This window comes from Daldinia childiae, assembly GCF_008694065.1.
Source record: "Daldinia childiae strain JS-1345 chromosome Unknown Scaffold3, whole genome shotgun sequence".
NCBI classification, from domain to species: Eukaryota; Fungi; Ascomycota; class Sordariomycetes; order Xylariales; family Hypoxylaceae; genus Daldinia; species Daldinia childiae.
In genome coordinates, this window is record NW_022984644.1 from 5,035,110 (window position 1) to 5,056,314 (window position 21,205).

Here is a 21,205-nt window from a genome sequence, read left to right on the forward strand (position 1 = left end):
ATATGATGTGTATGTAAGTAGGTATATGAGGTGATAGGTGACAGCAGATCGATAGATGTAACTCCGGGAGATAGGCCGTTTTGCAAAGCACCAAGCAACACCATAACTATTCTAACCATCTTCGCCGGAACACACTAACATAGCACCCGAAGGAAAGATGTGGAGAATATCAGCTCTTCCGCGGAATCAGAGTCCCGCCATCATCTTCTCAATGAGGAGTTTAACAGCGTGTTCTTGATACCATCACTGGTCTAAATTCAAGTCGGTCCTAAACAACCTACCTAGAATGGATCGTTATGTGCGATCTGGAGGAGAGTTTCGTCGCAGATCGTCACTGTTTCTACAGTAAGCTCATGCAAAAGCATCGGCGAATTGTTAAACCCTCGGCAGCGAAGACTACTGACGCGGCTATGAAGCTGGCTTTGCATATGCCTCGAAAATGATCAGTCAAAAAATTTGGCCATGCGTACAAGGTCCTTTTTACCTACGCCACGCGCCCGCCGATAATAATATTCGCCGGCGGTGAGTATCTTGATGGAATTGGAACTTTCTTCGACAAGTTTACCCACACGTGCCCCTATTTCCTACCCAGTCAAGGCGTCTGGTACCTTGCATTAGTTGGCTAGTTTCTATCCCGATATCTCCGAGTCAGGGGCCACGGGAGACAAGTCATGGTTGCATCCGATTGCGGTAGTTCGACTCCGACATGTCCAGGTCTCGGGCTTTCACTGCATCCGGAATGCATCCGCGGTTATAGTTGCCATCTTGCTTTTCATCTAGCACATACATGACCACTTACCTACATAGCTTGTGGAGTCTACGACCTCGTAGACTCGTGCTTTATTGGATTTAACTAGCTATGACTTACACCAAAGTTAGATTCATTCATTCATCGACCAGGTCCTACATGATATGAGTTGTTTAACCGTTAGGATAGCAGTGAAATCTTGCCGGTGGCTATTCGGGTTTATGACGATCTTTCTGCGTCGATTTCGGTTTTGATTATTTCCACCAACCCTACTTGGTGAGTACGTCACTTAGAGGATGGCTGGGGTGCCATTCAGTGCTACCCTCACATCATTGCGTGGGCAACATCATGGTCTTTTTCACAACGCAGATTTGAGAGAAAATGTACTATGAGCTGTATAGACTGTTACTGACTAGGTTATCTAAGACTATTAGAGGTACCTACTTATAATCTGGTAAATGCCGGATCGACCGTCCGCCTTGTTCGATTTAATATAGTTATCATACACTTGAGGGTGAGATTGTCATGATTATCATGAACATCCACACCACGAATCCCACGATGCCCCAACTGTCTTCATTACTGTTACAATGCAATGCTCCCATGTCAATCAATTCCATATATGAATTCCCTCATCCAGTGGCCGCGATGTAGATGATTGGCTCATGTTGATGAAAAGTCAGAGACCATGTTCCCTACGTCCGATTTCATATGTAGGTATTTTATGAACATTTTGTAGCATTAGTGACTGAGCAGATTTGACTGAAGAGATTTCCAAGATCCGTTCTAAATTTATTATTTATTAAACCCGGAGACCTGACAACCTACCTAGGCTTTGATAACTTTAGCTGTGTCACAATGTATAATGTATATTTTTGGCTGTAAGTTTAAAGTATGTACAATTGGTATATATAGTTATGTATTAGGTAAGCTATGGTAGTACGTAAAAAAACGAGAGATAAAAGCACGTGTCTCATTCACGTGACATATATTAATGAGCCGATTTCACTCTTCAACGTCTCAAGATGTTTCGTCGAGAAATATAACACGTAATCTTATCAAAGCACTCTTTTCTTTAAGCTTCAATTTCGGGGGCTTGAGGACCACCCTCTGCTCATATCAATTATATTTCTTTCTCTTTTTCTTTTCACTTCTTTCTTTCTTTTTCCTTCCGTATTATAGATTCGGAAATCGAGAACGCTTGCTGGCCGAGCAGTGCCGTAGAATTTCCATCTCGATTGCTACTAGTAATTTCAACGCGCCATCATGGACACCACCATGGACATAGGTAACCATTCTTGGCTGAAAACCCTCAATCTAGACAGCGGCGCCATATTCCTCTTAACCATTACCATCTGTGCTTTCTTGATACCGGTGGTCATAATTCTGCCCCCAGTTGGGCTCCAAAAGAGTGATGCGCTGGTACAGACGCACACAAAGGCCGGTGTTGAAGGTTCAAAGAGCAATTTGAAGAACCAGTACTCAGCTGAACATGCACCACAGGACGGCCAGCCACCTAAGGTCCATAGTTTGGTCATTTATCCCGTGAAGTCATGCAAGGGTATTGAGCTGAAGAGGAGCAAAGTCTTCCCGACGGGACTCCAGTTTGATCGTCTTTTCATGTTTGCTCAACTCAAAAGCCCTTTCCCTATGGCTGTAAACTCAACAGATGAGGAAAAGTCAAAGCACAAGTGGGAATTCGTTACCCAGCGGCAGTTCTCCAGGCTGGCGAATGTTACCGTTGATCTCTGGCTCCCAGATGAGATGAAGCTGCGGAAACAATCAATGAAGTCGAAGGAGGCCTTCGTAATCTTACGTTTCCCTTGGAAGGAGGATGGCTGGCGTGGTATCTATTCTACAATCATAGCTAAGCTAGCAAGAGGGCGCGCCGCTGAGCCCGAGATAGAGATCCTGCTGCCAGTAGACTTTCCTTCAACAGAGGATATCAAGGAGAGGGGCTACACTTTCGATGATGTCAAGATATGGAAAGAAACAATCAACGCTCTTAATATGGAAAAAGATCTACCCATTGAGCTACAACGGTACTTGGGTGTCAGTAACAAGCTTGCTCTGTTCAGGGTCGATCCTGAACAGCTACGCGAGGTTTATCGAACCGCACCGAGCAAAGAGGAGGCCGGCTACCAGCCCGTGACCGGATTCCAGGATGCCGTACGACACCCACTTATCCAAACATACCGATCTCTAATATGAAACTCATACTGTGTATAGTTCCCACTTCATTTAATGAGCCTAAACAGCGCACAGGCGTTCAGCTCAGAGGTACCGAAGGACGATGGCCTCAATGAGCTCGATGTGCTTAGATTCCGGCCTAATATCATCCGTGAGTAGAAATCATTTAGTTAAATACGTTCTCCGCCCCTCTAACTTGCCTACATTTAGTTTCCGGCGCCGAAGCCTACGATGAAGAGACTTGGAAACAGATTCGACTTAAGCCGGGGAGCTCAGGCTTATATAACGACGTCGCGTTCCACGTTTCGTGTAGAACTGTCAGGTTAGCGAACAATCCCTTCATCGCTCCCCGTTGCCCGTGTATAATCTAACCATACGTCAGATGTAAAATGCCCAACGTAGATCCAGCAACTGGTCTCCGCCACCCAACTGAGCCGGACAAATCACTTAGGGCGAAGCGGGCAGTCGACGAAGGTGCGCCGCTGAATGGTTGTCTAGGCATGCAACTCACTCCTCTGTTCGACCCCAGCCTGGGAGAAGATCGTGAAGCCTGGATCGCAGTCGGCATGACGGTTGAGGTCGAGCAAAGGGGGCACCATGTGTATATCAAACAGTGAGACACCTCTACTTCCCCCTATACTATTCAGATGATAAACATACTTGTATATCATATATATAGATAAGCAAGGGCATATATAAAGAGGAAGTGGGGAGTGCTAGGCCGTGAGAAAAAAACGACTGTAACATCAGACAGGGAGGAAGACCCGTAATAAGCACGACCGCCAAAACTATAATTAGTCAGATAGATAAATTAGATAGAATAAGCACTTCAGCACAAATTTTTTTTTTTACGAGAATATGGTATGATAGTTTGGTCGTAGAATTTATCATTAGACGCAGAATACGACGACCGCCGACTTAGACGAAAAACGCTTAAGACATAACGGCTTGTCCACCGTCGATCGTAAACCATACGGGTGCGGTATATCATCCATTCATCCATTTCCATCTCCCTCCGAATCCAACCATCAACGACATAACGAGTAATGCTCTACAGTCAGTCATGCAATCGTCACAATATCCCACATTTTTCGCATTACACCCGGCGCATGCGAACTTAACGCGTGCAACCTGCCGAACCCCACACCATCCCCGTAGAGGTGCCAGCACAGAGAATTATGTATGTACACTTGAACGAATTCCATCATCTACTTAAAGTCCGCGGCGGTAAGGGCCTGTACCATACTCGTACCCTCGCTGAATCGGGTGCGGAAGATGCGGTTTGCGTTCTGGAACATGCCGTCTTTGAGGGAGACAACGATGAACTGAGAGCCCTTGAAGCGTGTCTTGATGAGGCGACCGATATTTTGCGTGTGCGACAGGTCCAGCGCCGCATCCACCTCGTCTAAGATGTACATGGGCGCTGGCTTGAACTGTAGTAGTGCCATGATAAGCGACAGTGCCACGAGCGATCTATTTGTTATAGTTAGTGGTGTGGATGATATGACAGGTAAAAGGCAGATAGCTATAAATTAAGAGGAGACACGAAAGAGAGTGTATGAGGACTTACCGTTGACCACCACTTAGCTCTGTTAAGCTCTGCTTCCACACCTTGCCTAGGCAGACCTTGACCTCTAGACCCTCGTTAATAGTTTTGCCCTCGGGCGGGTCTAGTTTCGCGAAGCTGCCACCGGGCAATAGTTCAGAGAATATCTGGCCGAAGTCACCGTTGACCTTCTCCCAGGTCTGGAGGAGGGCTTTCTTCTTGTAGTCGTCGAGGCTGATGATAGTTTCCTCGATCTTGCGCTTATCACGGATGACCGTCTTCATCATGTGCTTAAGCGACACCTCTTTCTTCTCGACGCTATCGATCATGTTCATGACCTTGGGATTGATCTTTTTCTTCATGCCCTGGAACCGGTCCGTGAGCGTCTTCAGCGTGGCTTTGCACTCCGTGATGTTCTGGCCCTTGAAGTCGTACGGTGTCCCCGTGCGGCCAAAGTTGTCCTTCTCTTCGGCAATCCAATCGAACTCCTTCTCCATGTTCGCCACAGCTTGTATCGCATGTTGCTGTTCCTTGTGGAATTTGTCAACTGTGTGACCAAGCTTTTGCTTTTCAAGACCTTCTTCGGCAATCCGACTATTCTTTGACCGGATTGCCTCTTCAAGCGCATGCAGCTCATCATCAAACCCGGTCAATTTGGCCCTTTCGTCGTCAAGCTGTGCTTGTACGAGGTCGTGAGTCTCTTGTAACTGCGACTGTTTCTTGATAAGGTCCTCGATCTCCTCCTGCTGTGACTTGATAGCCAACTCAACTTCTTGTAGCTGCTCCCTCGCGGCGGCGAGATCACCTGAAACCTGTTCCGAGTCCAGCTGAGCACCTTGAAGCTCTTTCTGTAAAGTTTTGACGGTACTCGAGTTTTTAGCCAACGTCGCCCGCAACTTGTCTAGAGAAGCTTGAAGTTCTACAAGTTTCGAATCTTTGTTGTTTTCAAAGTCTTTCATATCCTTCTCGATCCTCTTGACATCTGCGCTGGCCTCGGCCTGCCTCTTCTTAGCTTCAGCACTCTCATTCTTGAGTTGTATGATCGCCTCCTTCATATTTTCCACCTCCTGGATGATTGATGATGAAGAGTTGCCACTAATTTGCTCTTCCGCGAGTTTGATTTCGTGTGCCTTAAGATCGAGATCCTGCTTGATCTTACGAGCCTGGTCGAGTTTAGACTTTTCTTGAGAGATCCTGGTCTGGAGACCATGTAAAGAACGCTCTGCTTCTTTAAGTTGGCGGTTGATCTCGTTTAGCTTCTGCAATGTGACCAATACGCCACTGGATTTAGGCGCACTGCCGCCCGAGAGCGTCCCCGAAGGGTCGTACGCATCGCCTTCAAGAGTAATACTCCTCATCCTTACATTGGGATCGAAAGTCACCCTCTTAGCTATCTCAGTGTCTTGGCAGATTAAGGTATTTCCGAAGATATATATCATTGCCGCGGATACCTCGTTATCGTACCCTACGATGGATAGAGCTAAATCGACCTTACCGGGGGCAATGTTTTGAGCTGTAGCAATTGTCTGCGCCGAAGCTTTGGATGTGTCGATCTTGTTCAAGGGAATAAAGGTAACTCTCTTCCGTAATTTACCGCCTTGTAATAATTGTGTACCCGTAACTTCGCTGTCTACAACAACATTATACAGACGACCGCCGGCGCATATCTCTAAAGCCGTGCCGGCTCTCGTATGCTCTTTGTCAAGGGTAAATAATTGGGCGACCAACCCCTTGACTTTCGAGCGATCGAAATTGGGAGTTGGGTCAGCATAGTTGAAGTCAATATTAGCAACCTTGCGTTTTAGAACATCTGCCTCTTGGCGTAAGCCTCTGATGGTTTGCTGCAATGTCGACTCTTGCTTGTACATCTCTTCTTCTTGTCCTGGCTCGAAACCGAGCTTCGCAAGTTGGGCATGTAGCTTCTGCGACTGGGTCCTGAGGCCATCTAGCTCTTTTAACAAGCCGGCGTTTTGTTCTTTGGCCTTTTTAGCTCGGGGCTCTTCCTCCTTGATTCGTTTCTCAAGATGGGCTACTTTAATTTTGGCTTGCTCCTGTTCAGTAGCTGCCGCCGCAACCCGATTCTTCGCATCTTGCAGTTGACCTTGGTAGCCGCTTTCTTGTCCTTCTTTGGATGCGACACCTGTTTGTAATGTCTGAAGCAATTCTTCTTTCGACTCTGCCTCCTGGTTCTGCTTCTCGTTTGCTTCCTTCGCCTCGTCGTACTTGGCCTTGGTTTTCTCGTAAGCTTTCGTCTTCTCCTTCAAGGCTGCCTCTAATTCGGCAACATTCTTCTGCACCGCAGTCTTCTTCTCTTCTTCCTCGGCTTTACTGGACTTCTTCAAGTCCATGACGGTGGCGAGTCGAACCAGCTCGTTAGAGTGCTTCTTGACTTGATCTTCTAACGCTTGGGCTTTACCTCCCTTTCTCAGCTCTTTGTCCCTTTCCGCTTTCACTCTCTTAACATCTTCTTCGAGATGGGATATCTCGCTCTTTAGCCTGGCCGCGGAATCTTCAAGGTCTTTCTGTCGTTGTTTCTTATTCTCCAAATCAGTCGCAGATTGCTCTAGTCTCTCCTGGTACCTCAGGTAGTCGTGTGCGACTACTACTCTCGTTAAGCGCTCCAAGTCATTTTGTGTTTGTTGGAAATCTAGGAAAGCTCTCTTCTCGGTCCGTAGCTTCTCAAGCTTAGGCTCAATTTCGTCGCGCAAGAGCTCAGTGATCTCTTGAAGTTTCATTTCCTTTTTCGCCATAGTTTTTAATGCCTTATCTCTTCGGTCCTCAAACATCCTTGTGCCGGCTGCTTCCTCGATCATAGCTAATATCTCGACGGCCTTCATGTTCAGCACCTTGGTGATTCGACCTTGCATGATAAGGAAGTTGGGATTATTTATATTCAGCTGTACAGATTGGAAGAGGTTTTGGACTGTCTGTTGCTGTGCTCGGTGTCCATTTATTAGATACTTCGAGGTGCCTCCTAGAACGATCTGTCTAGTGACGCTGATAGTCGCATACTCTTCAAATCCAATTGGCGACTTTTGTTTATCTCTATTATCGAACACGATCGTGACGCTGGCTTTGGTGACACCGGCTTGACCGCGCTTGTAGATCAAATCCTAGACTCGATGGTCAGGCCCTGTAAGATTATAGATTGGGGTATATCTTCCTTTCGTACCTGTAAATTTTGGGCTCGCACCGTCGACATGTTTGTAATACCGAGAACGAAGCAGATGGCGTCCAGAATATTGGACTTGCCACTACCGTTCAAGCCGGTAATCGAGTTGAAGCTCTCGTCCCTTTGCGACAAGAATTTTAGTTATGCGACGTAGGAGACGTAGGGGGATAATCGTTATTTACTAACCATCCTGATATGACTGTTCGAACGGCGTAGGATTTGAAGCCCTTTTCAATATATTAGTAGAGGTAGCTATACTATATTAGAGCATACGTACATCTATAATCACCTCCGTTACCCTCATATTGGCGAATGCGACGGTTCCCGCATGTAAATCTTGGTGTTGTTGTCTACTTACTTCGCGGTACCTAAAGCTATTTTCTACATTTAAGTTACTATCTAAGCCGTTGCCGACGTGATTAAGGTCAACAAAAACAAACTGGAAGGCAGAGGCTGTCATTGGCTATTAATTATTTATGTGGGGTTCTTCAGTTGGTTCAGCCCTGATTGCTAGTGATTTACGTAGTGGTTGCCTACACAGTCCACTTTCAAGGCGGTAAGGAATGGCAGAATTGTGTAGCCCCACTATCTCCCCTCTCCCTTCTATATAAAAATCATCTTGCGGTTCCTCTCTCTTTACTTTTTTTTCTTCTTTTCTTCTTTAGCTCTCTTTGCCTTTTGGCTTAGATCAAGTGTAGTATCTGTTCTTTTCAGTTTAATCTCTGAAAGAGTCCTACTGGACTCAATCGTGATTATTCTTATTTTTGTACTAAGGGAGCGCATCCTCTGTGCTTGCGCATGATAGCTCCCACTGTGTCCCTGGTATTACACTGCCTCCAGGTGACGCGAATTTGTTTTCATTATTCCCACTGGCTTGCCCAGGGCAGTGAAGAAGACGACCATTTTGTATTACCTACCTAATATATATAGGTATATAATATGTGTGTAATTCAGATTTGCCTGACATATATTAGGTAAGTGAGTGTAACTAGAATACAGTCTTTCAGCTTAGATGAATCCCATTAGAATCCATTTCCTTGCTCAAGGTGTTATCCGCTCATTTCTTCCACGTATGCCCGAGTTTACGAGGGATATTGTCTTGCTGACCTCAATTTCCTAAAATGGACGAATTACTCGAGAAAGGAAGTTCGTCTGTGCGCTACTTTTAGGCCTTTTTTATTGGATGCATCCCTAGAATAAACGGACCTTGCACGTGTTTTTCCAACTTTTCATTTTCAAAATTTTTTTTTCGAAATACGCAATTTTTTTTAACCATTATTAATTATGTAATTACCATATCTACATATTATTAAAAAGTAGGTAAATAATTTAAATTCTATATATATAAATTTTTTAAATTTTTTCTAATTTTCTTTTATTTTCTTTTCTTAAAAAAGTCCTGGTAGAGGTTAGTGTTTGAGATTTTCCGCCGCTGCTGCTGGGGGAGGGCGCTCGGCGCGCTGCGCGCGCCGAGCGCCCTCCCCCAGCAGCAGCGGCACGTGATCAACCAACCTATGACCTTTGTAAACTCGGGCTATTGTGGCGCACCGCAGGGGTGCCCTCATGTCTTCTACGTAGTATTTGTCTCAGTTCCAGCTGTTGAAGATAAAATTTACAAATGTCTAACTGCGTGTGTGGTTCGACAAGCTACATCATAATTTCCATTTCTAAATGGAAGTACCTTAGGTACTCAGATGCATGACCAGTTGCAGTGGTCGGCTTGAATGTTATGGCTACTAAGGTACTTATGTACATGCTAGAATCGATAAGCCTAGGTACTAGGTAAATCTACCTCATACCTTAGTAGGTGGGTTACCTACCTTATGTAGGTAGGTACTTGCTCCGATAACATTCACCTGCTAACTACATAAAATCTGCACGCGACAAATAATAAGTTGACCACTGGACGTCATCCAGTCCTCAAGTCAAAGTTTCCCTGATTTAGGTCAGGTGTCTTCATCTATAAGTCTCGTGAGATCAAAATATTTAGGTGGGAAACGTTACCTACGTAGCAGAAGGCTACAGAAATGGCAGACGAACAAGTGTCACTCACTTCCCTAATCTTCATAATCGTCCTTGGCGGCCTCATCATTCGATATCTATTCTTTTCATCGCCAGCCCAACCCTCGCGACCACTCCGAGATGCTCAGGCGGTATCACGCGCTAGAGAGGCCGCAGTAGAAAGGATACAACAAATTTTTGGACCAGATCGAGTCGATCGGAGAACTATATTGTGGGATTTGCATCGCAATGGGGGAAACATAGCGGCAACTACGGAACGAATATTAGCAGGACGCATAGAGACCGTAAGTCCAACATTATTTACGAACGCGAACCTCTACCACCGTATTCCCAACTTTGATAAATTAATTCATGCTAACTAACATTGTGTTCTCGTTTAGCCCCCTATCACATTCCAACCGCCACCTCCTCCGACTTCTCCCAACCCCTCGGCGACACTGACGCAACCCTTCAAAGCGCCTCCAAAGCCTGCCGAGCCAGATTTGATTACTAGATATAAATTACAGGATAAAGTTAGTACTGGCAGCGAACCCGAATCCTCGACGAAACCTAAGGCGTGGAGCTCCAACCGGAATGAGCGACAGGCATCACTACAACGAAGGCGAGACGAGATGATTTTAGCGGCAAGAAGGAAAATGGAAGCCAAAATCGCAGCAGAGAAATCTACCGGAAACACCCAGCAATAAAATAAACATTGGCTTACGGGGTTGGACTAGTAACCCAGGGTCTGGATCTCCGTTTAGGGAGGCGGGCTGTATATCTCGAATTCAACTCTCAAGTTGAGTGCTTTGTATATCATGGTTGAAGTATATGTAAAGCGTACCTCGGTCTGAGATAATACTATAGACCTTGAATCAAATCAAGCGTATTAATATAACAACTCCGAATCATCGAGTGAAGAGCAATTCCACGAAAGTCTTTACCAAGCCATTGTCTAACCAAATTTATCCCCGTATTTCCAATGCAACCATATGCAAATTCTATCATGCCAAACAAAGAGGAGAAAATACCGCTCTATCTCCCATATTTACGCCATGCCGAGCTAAGACATTAAGCAATGCAAAGAACCGTTCTGTCATGTCTCATTTCTGTCTCTGCTCGATCAATTGTAGACCCTGTCCGATACCATCTTGAACGCCTCCAGCAACGCTCTCTATAGTCCAGGTGGCAAGGTCAGACATTACCTTCCCAAGTTTACCTTCGCTTAAGGCGGATACTAGATATTCATGTTATTAATAGTTGCAGAAAACCTTAGCAGCGATTGTATCTGCCTCACAACCTTATAACTCTAAAAGATGTTCCGAAGTCCAAGGTTACGCTTTGAGGACAAGGGGTAGTAGAACAAGAAAGAAGATGGACAACGTACTCTTCTCGCTCAAAGCTCCACTCTGCTTCCCGACTGTAGTGGCGAAGACGAAGCTATTAGAGATGATGTGCTGTGAGATGTTGTACTGGCGCTCGTAGTATGCTCCGGCGCGGATAACAATCGCAAAGAAGGACAAAAGTAGGTAGATAAAGATAACAAGGCCAGTAACGAATCCTTGAACCGCTGAGTGGAGAAACGTCTTTGCTCTGTCAGACGGCCGCCAACCTGGATCGCCCTTGATCTGACCATTCATACCTAATTGTGCGCATGACTTCGGCAGTGCTCGGTGGATGATGCTAACTTCGTACTCGTCCATGTCGTCCGGGAGTGCCTTGAGCATATATGCAACGCCGTCGATATACGATTTCCTCGCAAATATTAGGTCTGCCGTTTCTTGGGAAGCCGACTGCTGTAGAAAGGATCCTAGATACTAATAAATAACCTACACTTTCTCTGAAAACGGGATAGGAGTACTCATACCTTGCCTAGCATACCTCCACTTCACGCCTGAGCTTGTATTCATAACACGACCGTCGGGACCGGAGGGCTTTGGTTTGTCCTCCGCGAGTCTATTGTTGGCGACACCTGCTGCTGCGGTACATGTTTGTAACTCAACAATTGCATTCGCATCTCTTCTTGCGATGACCACAGGCTCCATATCATCTTGAGATGTTATAGAACGCCGCCGAGAGGGTGAGATATACCGGCTTGTAGACCGGCGGAACGACTGAAGAGCCGGCAATCGGGACTGGACTGACGTCGGTAACATGTTGAACACTACTATGGACATATTCTGCTCCATCATGGTGTTTCTATTTACCTCTTCCCCCTCTTTTCCTTCTCAGGCTCTATAATATTGAGGATTCTATGTCCAGGTCGATTCCTCGATCATTGTAGTCAAATAAAAATAAAAATAAATAAATAAAAATAAATATAGCAATGGAGGTCAGGCTAAGCTCGAAGGAAAGTTGAATTTATGCAGCAGAGCCCCTTGTACAAAATCCAGGCTAGACTTAACGTTTACTTAGGTAGGTATGCACCCATGTCCAGGTAGGATGGGAGTGTTAGGGAAGATACATATATATATTCAGTGCAAGGTCCCAGGGTCCCTAATGCCTAGGTAGTTATTGCTGCATCGCCACTGTTTCAACCACGAGGCCCACCTCTCCATTTGTAAAAGGTGCTGTTGTTTGAGATGGAGATAGATAAGCGATTTTCACATGCAACCCTACCACATGCCAAGAAGGTACATGTACGGATCCGTACCAACCTATGATATCCAACACTGGCCTTGCGGGTATATACATGTATTAATATAAGGTAAGTAGGTATGTTTAAAAAGGCTTCGAATATATATCTTGACTAAATCTATCATTAAATGCTTGGATTCTCCTCTTTGTAATTAGAAGCGGTCAAGGCCGACCTATTGCAAAGGTACTTATCAAGATGAGCATGTGAAATACTTTTCTTATGTACATTTTTATAAGCACTTATTGGTCCAGAATGAAGAAATCGCAGACAATACAGCTTAGCGTCCCCATAGTTCGGATCTATACACCCAAGGCGCGTTTTCTTCACCCGACCTAGGTACGATTTCTCATGATGTAGGTATATAGTTATCTGCTTATGGAGTCATACGTGCCTATTTACAAACAGACTAACTATTAACCATCAGGCCCCCGAATTTAAAACAAATATACAGTATCAAGTTTTCATGTGTAAAACACCGTCAAATCATCATGCTGTTTGCCTAGAATATAAGCTTGTTAATAAAATAGGTAGATTCATTAGCGAGGTACTATGTACGAACTTAAGCCTCAAAATACAGGGGTTGATAATTCTGAGTTATTATTTCGGAAAGCTAAAACCGCTGAGAATGTCCCCGTGGCGGGGTATGTAACGGAATAGACTTTATCCGCGCCTATCTGTATGTCTTGCCATGAAAACTGATAGTGGGCTGAGTGGGTCTTCCGGGATCTGGGCCTTATCCTCTCAAAAAAAAAATTTCGAGTTGAAGAAATTCATTCAAGTTGCCTCCACTACGCGCCTAGTTTCTTCCTCTATAAGGTCGTGTGCGAATGAATCACTTCCTTCACAACCTCAATTGTTAATTCTTGTGAGGAAATTCCCAATTCTCTGCCATAATGTTCAAGTCTTCTTTACAGAGGCATGCCCGCCTGGGTAATTTGGCCCGTCGTCAACTCTCGACCTTGGTCTCGCAACAGATTCGCTCTCGACCAGTGGTAGCATCATGTCAGAGACTGGCGCAAAGAGAACGACAGTTAGTCCCTCTGAGACAAATTGCGCTGCGGTTATATTCTCAAGAGTCTGCCGCAGCTTACGCTAATACACAGACCGACGACTCGCCGGCTTCATTATACAATATAACACGATTTGAAGATCTATCAAAATTAGGTGTTGACGAACGTATTATTCGAGCTATTACCGTGGATATGAAATATGATAGCATGACTGAGGTCCAATCATTAACTATCAACCCAGCTCTCAAGGGAGTCGATCTGTAAGTATAATATAGTGTTTTACTTGTTGTATTGTTACTAACTGTAGATAAGGGTGGCACAAGCAAAGACAGGAACAGGCAAGACCTTAGGCTTCCTTATCCCGGTCTTTCAGCGTCTCATTACGGCTGATCCAAGCCTTGCTTCCCCGCAACACCGCCGAGATGCTTCTTCACAAGATATTCGTGCTATAATTCTATCTCCTACACGCGAGCTAGCAGAGCAGATTGGCGTTGAGGCCAGGAAGTTAGCGCGACACACCGGAATTGTCGTTCAAACCGCTGTTGGTGGGACAAGGAAGAGGGAAGCTATGTTCAAAATGCAGCGCGAGGGATGCGACGTACTTGTTGCGACTCCGGGCAGGCTCCACGATATCCTATCAGATCCCAGTACTAAGGTTGATGCGCCGAAAATACAATCATTTGTATTGGACGAAGCCGACCGTATGTTAGATGTTGGCTTTGCGGACGCTATCCGCGACATCGTCGATCTTCTCCCGCCAATTAGCCAAGTCGACCGTCAAACACTTTTATTCTCTGCGACTATTCCCCGAGATGTTGTACATCTAGCCAAGAGTATGGTCAAGACAGATAATTTTGATTTTGTTCAAACCATCAACCCAGATGAGACTCCAACTCACGCACGTATTCCGCAACACCTTGTGCCCGCGAAGGGATACGAGAATTGGTTCCCGGCCATCCTAGAAATTGCTGATCAGGCAGTCAAGAATTCTAAGAGCGACCCCGATGCCCTTCCTTTTAAGGCAATACTATTCTTCTCAAACACAGCCACCGTCCAGTTTGCCAACCGCGTATTCAAGAACACCCCCCTAGGACACAGATTAAACGGTGTGCCAATATTCGATATCCATTCAAAACTTAGCCAAGACGTACGAACCAGGAACGCTGAGGCTTTCCGTCGTGCTCAGACCGGTATCCTTGTCTCGTCAGATGTTACTGCCAGAGGAATGGATTTCCCCAATGTATCCCATGTCATTCAAATTGGCCTTCCCCCAGACAGGGATCAATATATCCACCGAGTCGGCCGAACAGGTCGTGCTGGAAAATCTGGAGAGGGTTGGTTAATTCTGGCCGAGGAAGAGATCAAGGAAGCACGAGTTCGTCTTCCTGGCTTGCCTATCAAGCCTAACCACACCATACAAAGTGCAAGCCACACCCTAGGAGAGGGCACCCCATCTCCGGAAGTGGCTAAATATTTCGAGGATGTATCTAAGGCCTATCAGCGTATCCCACGAGATCTCTTCGCAGCTGTCTATAATGCTCTGCTCGGCCAAAAGTTCGGAAGAAGTTTGGACGTTGAGGATTGCGTCCGGCTCCTTAATAACTGGTGTATGAATGGGCTTGGCTGGGAAGAGACACCCGCCATTACCCCCACCTCGGCCAGGAACCGTGGCTTGGACAGAGTATCAGGCATCAGAATCGGGTTCGATAACTATGAAAAAGAATCGGACGATCGACGAGGTGGCGGATTCAGCTCGTATGGTGGTCGAGGTGGTGGATTCAACTCGAATGACCGACGAGGTGGTGGTTTCGGCTCGAATGACCGACGAGGTGGTGGTTTTAATTCGAGTGGTGGCCGAAGTGGTGGTTTCAATTCGAGCGGCGGCCGAGGTGGCGGCTTTGACTCGGGCTCCAGATTCAACTCCAGAGATCGTCGTGGAGGAGGTGACCCGTTTGCCCGGCGCGTAAGTTCAGATTTTGAGTCTCGCGGAAGACAACCTTCTCGAGCATCATTCTAGGAAACTCGCGACCTCTCCCTATAATGGGAGTAACAGTTGATTTTTCAAGATTCAGTATCTTGTGCTTAATTTTCTAATGTACTATGCTGCTTCGGAAGCAAACTCCCCTTCCTAGGTAGACACCTATGTATGAGGATATAGATCCGCATGAACCCGCCAGCACACAGCTTAGGACTGATGACGTGCAAGGACTCATGGGATGGAAACACGTCTTATCGATAGATCTACATTTGCGGGAGGGGGCCTCAATCGGAGTCAAGGTTGTCTTGCTTGGTTTCACGGAACAATTCAAGGCGTCGGGCGGTCACTGGAAAAGGGGGCCGCACGGCACGGAAATCTCGACTATTTGTACTATAGTGTAAGACGACTCGTAACGACAGGAAAAAAAACAATACGAAGCCTATGAAGCGCCATATTAACCTTGTGATATGTGACTATACCAAATTTTACAGATGTCTTCTTTCGCCGTACTTAAATCTCGTACTACGGAGACCACTTAAACATAATCCCCCCAAACCATGCAGCTGTCACTTCTATCCTCAAAATTTCCAACTTAGTTGAAGTATAGGAGAGAGTTAGTATCGTAGCATCCACCGTATTGATGCTAGAGTTGTAGGGTCTGGGGCGGTAGTTTAGTTAGGTAAGCACATAAAGATGAAATATATGCCTGATATAGGAGTATAAGAATGCCTTTGTATATTAAGCTGTTTAATTTATATATAATCATCGAAGAGCAGGTGTTCTCGGACAGGATTAAACTTAGCAATTTATTAATGATATGCTGTTTATAGAGTGGTAGGTAAGTGTACCAATAATCATGCTTCAGCCATGAGTGATATTTAACTATACAATATCTAAGAATATATCAGGAACCTAGGTACGTATATTTGTAATTATGGAGCTACACCTCTAACAGTATGCAGTCCAATATTGAGGGTATGTGTTGTGTAGAATTATCCTGCCTATGTATTTACATAGATAGTTAGGTAAATAGCTGTTGGGTAGGCATATGACAAGTCTAAGTTGGCATTGATCTATAATATAATCTTTCGGCGTATCTATGAATATATTAGAAAGGTATACAAACTCAAGTAGCTCAATTTAGCTTACAGGTATGTAATATAATTTAATTATATCCAATATCATTAGTATCAATGACGATCTCCTTAAACGCCTCCCAATGCAACTTCCTGTTATATAGCTAACGCCATGTCTTTTCCAGCTACTAAATGCCAATGAGTTAGTCTCATGCTTGCCCCTGTAATAACCTATTTGCATCCCACAATAGTAATCTTTCATCCCATCCCACAGTCGCAACCCAACCACCGACGCCAAATAAACACCAATCCACGCCCGTTACAAATTCCGTATGCCTGTTCATAATACCGAGCTGGATTCCAGCCTTGACTGGAGACTCCTGTTGAGTTGGCATTGTCGACCCGTCTGTCCATAAACGCACTGTCATGTCGTAACTCGCGCTGATCAAGATATCGCTAGCATGTGGGCTCCACGATAGCCTCCGAACAGCGTAGTCGTGACCTAGCATTATAGATGCAGGCCCTGCTGAAGGATGCCTAATATCAAACGTCCGTATTACCTTGTCTACACCGCCCGTCGCGATCACTGTGTGGTTGTATTTGTTCCAGTCGTGGGTTAATATTTCTCCTGGTACAGCAGGAGGGGTTGGTCCCTGGAGGGGAGGGATAGGAGAGGGGATGTGAACTGGAATCTTTGTTGTTAAATGATATTGAGCACTGATTGGCGTTCGGAGATCGAATATGCGTAAGTGTGAATCTGTCGACACTGCGGAGATGATATTTGGATTAGATGGACAGTATGATGTGCTGTAAGTACAATTTCCGACAGGGAGAGTTTTGATGGATTCCTTTCTTGCCGGTGACCACTACTCAATGCTGTTTAGAATTTATAGTGCTACTTGACACAGGCCTAAGGGGATACGTACAATCTTTATTGTTCCATCCCATGAGCTAGAGGCAAAAGTATCTTTAGTAACGGGACTCCATGCTACCGAGAAAGTCTCCCGCTTATGCTCATGGAAGTTCATTACGGGGAACTCATTCACATTCATATCGTAAAGCTTGATAGAGCCATCACCACATGCGACCAGTAGCTGGTTCTCGTTGATCTCAGACCAGGCAAGGTCATACTGGGCGTCGTTCGTATCGAAGCTGGACAGGAGTTTTAGTTTCTTATTTTAGGCTATAAATGTACTTATAGTTGCTCACGTCTTCTCAATCTGGACGCCTTGTGGTCCCAATCCCAAGCAGAATAAGCGGCCATTTCCCACAATGCCGTAATTCGCTGCGGATGCGACAGCAATTCGTGAATCGTAGTATGGTGAATATTTGACGGCATAAGGATTCCAGCCAGGTGTGCGGAACTCCAACATAGCGGCCATGTTGCTTGTATGAAGAGCACAAGCTCAGACTTGCTGGCGCATATATATATATATAAAGAAGTAACTAAATGTACTTAACCTAGCTCAGTTGAAGATTGATAGCTGAAGAATGACGATGAATTAGAAGCCAAGACGTGGGGCCTCGGCTTTATAGTAGGTACCTAGGTACATTCAATGCTGCACCTGTGTGGGGTTTTATACATTTAAGTAACTTAGGTACAATGGGACATAGTAGGTACCTTGATGTCCCTTGAGTGCTGATTCATATCAATGGGACCACCTTCACTGAATGAATTACCTAGACAATTTCCACTTTCATTATTGCATCTTTAGGCAACGAAGCTAAGACCGAGAAATCTATTGTATGCATCTCGCCATCTGAGTTTCTTAGAATTCTCATCGCCTTCAAAGAATATGAAAGGTGAAATAAATATGAAAAATGACGTGACACGTCTTATATTGGGGATTTTACATTCTATCTTACAAGTCATATCATGGACGCATTCTTGAAAGGAACAAAGCGAAAGTCATCCGCTGTGGAAGACTCATTTCTAGTCGACGATAATGAATCGACGGACGTAAAACTGGCAATTCTCTCGTCATTGCACTCTAATATTAGCCAGGAAGCCTTACTGGAATCCCTCTTGGAGCATGACGGTTCTGTTCGAGCTGCTTCCGCTTCTCTAGCAGAGGATCGATCAGTATCTCCAAAGAAGAAACAAAATAGCGCTATCGGCTTTCAGTCTTCGCTCAGACTATTTACGTCCACGTCTTCGACTAGGGAAGGACCTATATCGCCGAAGAAGGCAAGAACCCTTTCCAAAAAAGGGACGACGCTTCACTTGTATGATCCTGAGGATGTAGCCGAACATACACCTTGCAGTATCATTCATAATTTTCTACCGCCAGATGAGGCTAACGAGCTTCTCAAAGAAATGTTAAGCGAATCTACTTCGTTCGATAAAATCACATTCAAATTATTTGATAACGCTGTCCAAAGCCCACATACATCAAGCTTCTACGTGGGGACGGAAGCCGAAATCAACACCCAGAAACATGATTACTTCTACAACGGGGCCCGATTGACGGACGTACGGCCTATCACTCCTCAGCTTTTACATGTTCGCCCAAAAGTTCAAGAAGCGGTAAATCGAGAAATTCAAACTCGTATCAAAACTCGTTACCCCGGCGGACGAAAGTTGAAGTATCAGTCTCCGGATCCATGGTCACCGAATTGTGCCTTCGTCAATTGTTACAATGGGCCTCAGGAGAGCGTTGGCTATCATAGCGATCAACTAACCTACTTGGGTCCGCGGGCTGTAATAGGCTCGCTTTCCTTAGGTGTGGCAAGAGAATTTCGTGTTAAACGGATCATGCCAAAAGACTCTGATACTAGCCCTACGGATGATCCGGACGCTGAAGGACAAATATCTATACACCTTCCACACAATTCCCTCTTGGTTATGCATGCTGAGATGCAAGAGGGATGGAAGCATAGTATCGCCACGGCCCAAGCGATTGATCCTCACCCTATTGCAGGCAAGCGGAGAATCAATATCACATACCGGGATTACAAGCCAAGTTTCCACGCAAAATATACGCCGAGATGCAAATGTGGTATTCCCGCCATACTAAGGGTCGTTCAGAAGAAGAAAGAAAACCAAGGGAAATATTTCTGGATGTGCCACGGCGGAAATGTACCTGGTAAAGAGAATTGCTCATTCTTCCAATGGGGCGACTTCGATGACGACGGAAATCCTAGTTGGGACAAGTCACGATATAAACTTACCCAGAATAAGGACAATTTCGAGAACGAGATAAAATGATATGCTTTTAGTACTTTCAACACTCTGTTTTTTTGTATCGAAGGAACAACTTTGATGTTACCACGAATCGGACCCTATACTATGCTGGCCTAGATTTGAGTGGAGATAAAGCTTCGATATAAGTGAATATAAAAAGCAATATTCCCCGTTGCTCCCACCCAATCTCGATATTCATTCGCAACTTTAGGGTTTCATGGCTCGACGTAGAGCGGCGGACGATTGTAGCCATCAACCTGTTTCACGTTTAAGTTCCCGACATCCAAATCGTTGAAGACCCTCAGGTTAATCGGTGTTAACGACAACCCTCCCTTGATGAACTCCCGCACGCCTTCGGGTAGCTTGTTGAGCTCCTCCTCGGAGATTGGTGGTATGTTGTTGTGAATCGATATTCCACATGTTTTACAGAAAGACTTCTCGGCCAGCTCAGTACCAAATTTATAGTACGCGAGATTTTCTTCGCCTTCAATCTCGACCTGATCTTTCTGAGGATAGAGCCATACGTAACCCATCTATAGCAAGTCAGTCCTGGGTCTCTAGAGGTTTTAGCGATACCGATACTTACCCTGTTACATATACTGCAGTTACATTCCATAATGGTTTCCGTGGAAGTCTTATCGAGAGGTTTTGTTTTCAATGCCACTTTGACTGCGCCGCAATGGCAACTACCAGTGTACACCTTCCCGCCTTCTATCACAGCTTTCGGCTCTGGTCCTGTGAACTTAGGCGTCTTATAAGGGCCCCTGAACTCTTTGTTATCCGCACTGGAGATTGGCGAGAAATTGCCTGTCAATATCTACGCTTTGAGGACTGAGGTGGATATGAGCAACTCACTAGAACTTTAGTATATTCCATACGTCGACACCTTGACCATGCTGAAACGATCGAACCTAAAGGCGGATTAGCCATTTGCAAGTTTCGCTCTCTTTAGTGTCTCTGAAGAGATGCGTATCACTTACATTGGCTCCCATCCGAGGTTCCTCACCGGGCTTTGGAAGCGTGGCGTCTCCGACAAACAAAAGCTGAACTCCACAGTTGGGGCAGAACTAGTTTCCCCTCACGTCAGCCTAACGAGAGCAAACAACACAAAATCACAAAATTGTACGAGCCTTATGGTTAATGGTTTTCTCTCCGAAGGTATAATTTGCCAGGGTATTATGGTCGCCTTTGACGAAGCGAATGTTTCCCGGCTCAGGAACAACCCACAAAGCGCCCTTCTTATAGCACGAACTGCAGTTGCACTCGAGCACCTTGAAGACGTGGGGCATCTTGGCTTCATAGACATAGGCGCCGCAGTGGCAGCTGCCACGGTAGGTCTTCAAGTCTCCAGACATTCCGTCGACGAGGTATCTATAGGGTTTCAGCTCTTCAGCCATCGCAACAAGGGGTTGAGTAATAGTATAAGAGGCTATTTACTAGTGTAAAGACGGAGTCACAATCTACCTATGCTTGGAGATCGCCTGGAGATTATAATGGGTTTAATAACCGTTGTTGATTCTTGGTCCAGTACGATGTTGAGTAAAACCAGACTGCAAACTTATAAGGGTTTAACCAAGATTTGAACTCCGAGGTTGAAGACCTTCTTAAAGGAGCTGCCCGATTCCAGAAACATGCCCGATAGCCGAAGCCAAGTAAATCCCG

At 45.4% G+C, this 21,205-nt stretch overlaps 8 protein-coding genes across 8 annotated transcripts; 4 read left to right on the plus strand and 4 right to left on the minus strand.

Annotated features, from left to right (window-relative positions):
- Positions 1-2,014: 2,014 nt before the first annotated feature.
- GL218_04086 (uncharacterized protein) lies at positions 2,015-3,555 on the plus strand (the record flags this gene model as incomplete). Its single annotated transcript, XM_033580668.1, has 4 exons — positions 2,015-2,917; positions 2,978-3,089; positions 3,149-3,260; positions 3,321-3,555. 4 exons carry the CDS (start codon positions 2,015-2,017, stop codon positions 3,553-3,555), a joined length of 1,362 nt encoding a protein of 453 aa, XP_033436349.1.
- A 591-nt stretch (positions 3,556-4,146) lies between these two features.
- GL218_04087 (Structural maintenance of chromosomes protein 2) lies at positions 4,147-7,960 on the minus strand (the record flags this gene model as incomplete). The annotated part of the gene is made up of 5 exons (XM_033580669.1): positions 4,147-4,411; positions 4,509-7,597; positions 7,657-7,777; positions 7,843-7,883; positions 7,934-7,960. 5 exons carry the CDS (start codon positions 7,958-7,960, stop codon positions 4,147-4,149), a joined length of 3,543 nt encoding a protein of 1,180 aa, XP_033436350.1.
- Positions 7,961-9,683: 1,723 nt separating this feature from the next.
- GL218_04088 (ubiquitin system component cue domain-containing protein) lies at positions 9,684-10,364 on the plus strand (the record flags this gene model as incomplete). The annotated part of the gene is made up of 2 exons (XM_033580670.1): positions 9,684-9,962; positions 10,059-10,364. 2 exons carry the CDS (start codon positions 9,684-9,686, stop codon positions 10,362-10,364), a joined length of 585 nt encoding a protein of 194 aa, XP_033436351.1.
- A 396-nt stretch (positions 10,365-10,760) lies between these two features.
- Positions 10,761-11,813, minus strand: GL218_04089 (uncharacterized protein; the record flags this gene model as incomplete). Its single annotated transcript, XM_033580671.1, has 3 exons — positions 10,761-10,894; positions 11,045-11,467; positions 11,525-11,813. The coding sequence occupies 3 exons, from the start codon at positions 11,811-11,813 to the stop codon at positions 10,761-10,763; spliced, it is 846 nt and encodes a 281-aa protein (XP_033436352.1).
- A 1,375-nt stretch (positions 11,814-13,188) lies between these two features.
- On the plus strand, positions 13,189-15,322 carry GL218_04090 (ATP-dependent RNA helicase cyt-19, mitochondrial; the record flags this gene model as incomplete). The annotated part of the gene is made up of 2 exons (XM_033580672.1): positions 13,189-13,565; positions 13,618-15,322. 2 exons carry the CDS (start codon positions 13,189-13,191, stop codon positions 15,320-15,322), a joined length of 2,082 nt encoding a protein of 693 aa, XP_033437512.1.
- Positions 15,323-16,568: 1,246 nt separating this feature from the next.
- Positions 16,569-17,741, minus strand: GL218_04091 (Peroxisomal targeting signal 2 receptor; the record flags this gene model as incomplete). The annotated part of the gene is made up of 3 exons (XM_033580673.1): positions 16,569-17,225; positions 17,286-17,511; positions 17,569-17,741. 3 exons carry the CDS (start codon positions 17,739-17,741, stop codon positions 16,569-16,571), a joined length of 1,056 nt encoding a protein of 351 aa, XP_033437076.1.
- A 494-nt stretch (positions 17,742-18,235) lies between these two features.
- GL218_04092 (uncharacterized protein) lies at positions 18,236-19,567 on the plus strand (the record flags this gene model as incomplete). The annotated part of the gene is made up of 1 exon (XM_033580674.1): positions 18,236-19,567. The coding sequence occupies one exon, from the start codon at positions 18,236-18,238 to the stop codon at positions 19,565-19,567; it is 1,332 nt and encodes a 443-aa protein (XP_033437075.1).
- A 191-nt stretch (positions 19,568-19,758) lies between these two features.
- Positions 19,759-20,940, minus strand: GL218_04093 (uncharacterized protein; the record flags this gene model as incomplete). Its single annotated transcript, XM_033580675.1, has 5 exons — positions 19,759-20,076; positions 20,130-20,328; positions 20,399-20,454; positions 20,524-20,610; positions 20,674-20,940. The coding sequence occupies 5 exons, from the start codon at positions 20,938-20,940 to the stop codon at positions 19,759-19,761; spliced, it is 927 nt and encodes a 308-aa protein (XP_033437074.1).
- Positions 20,941-21,205: the final 265 nt, after the last annotated feature.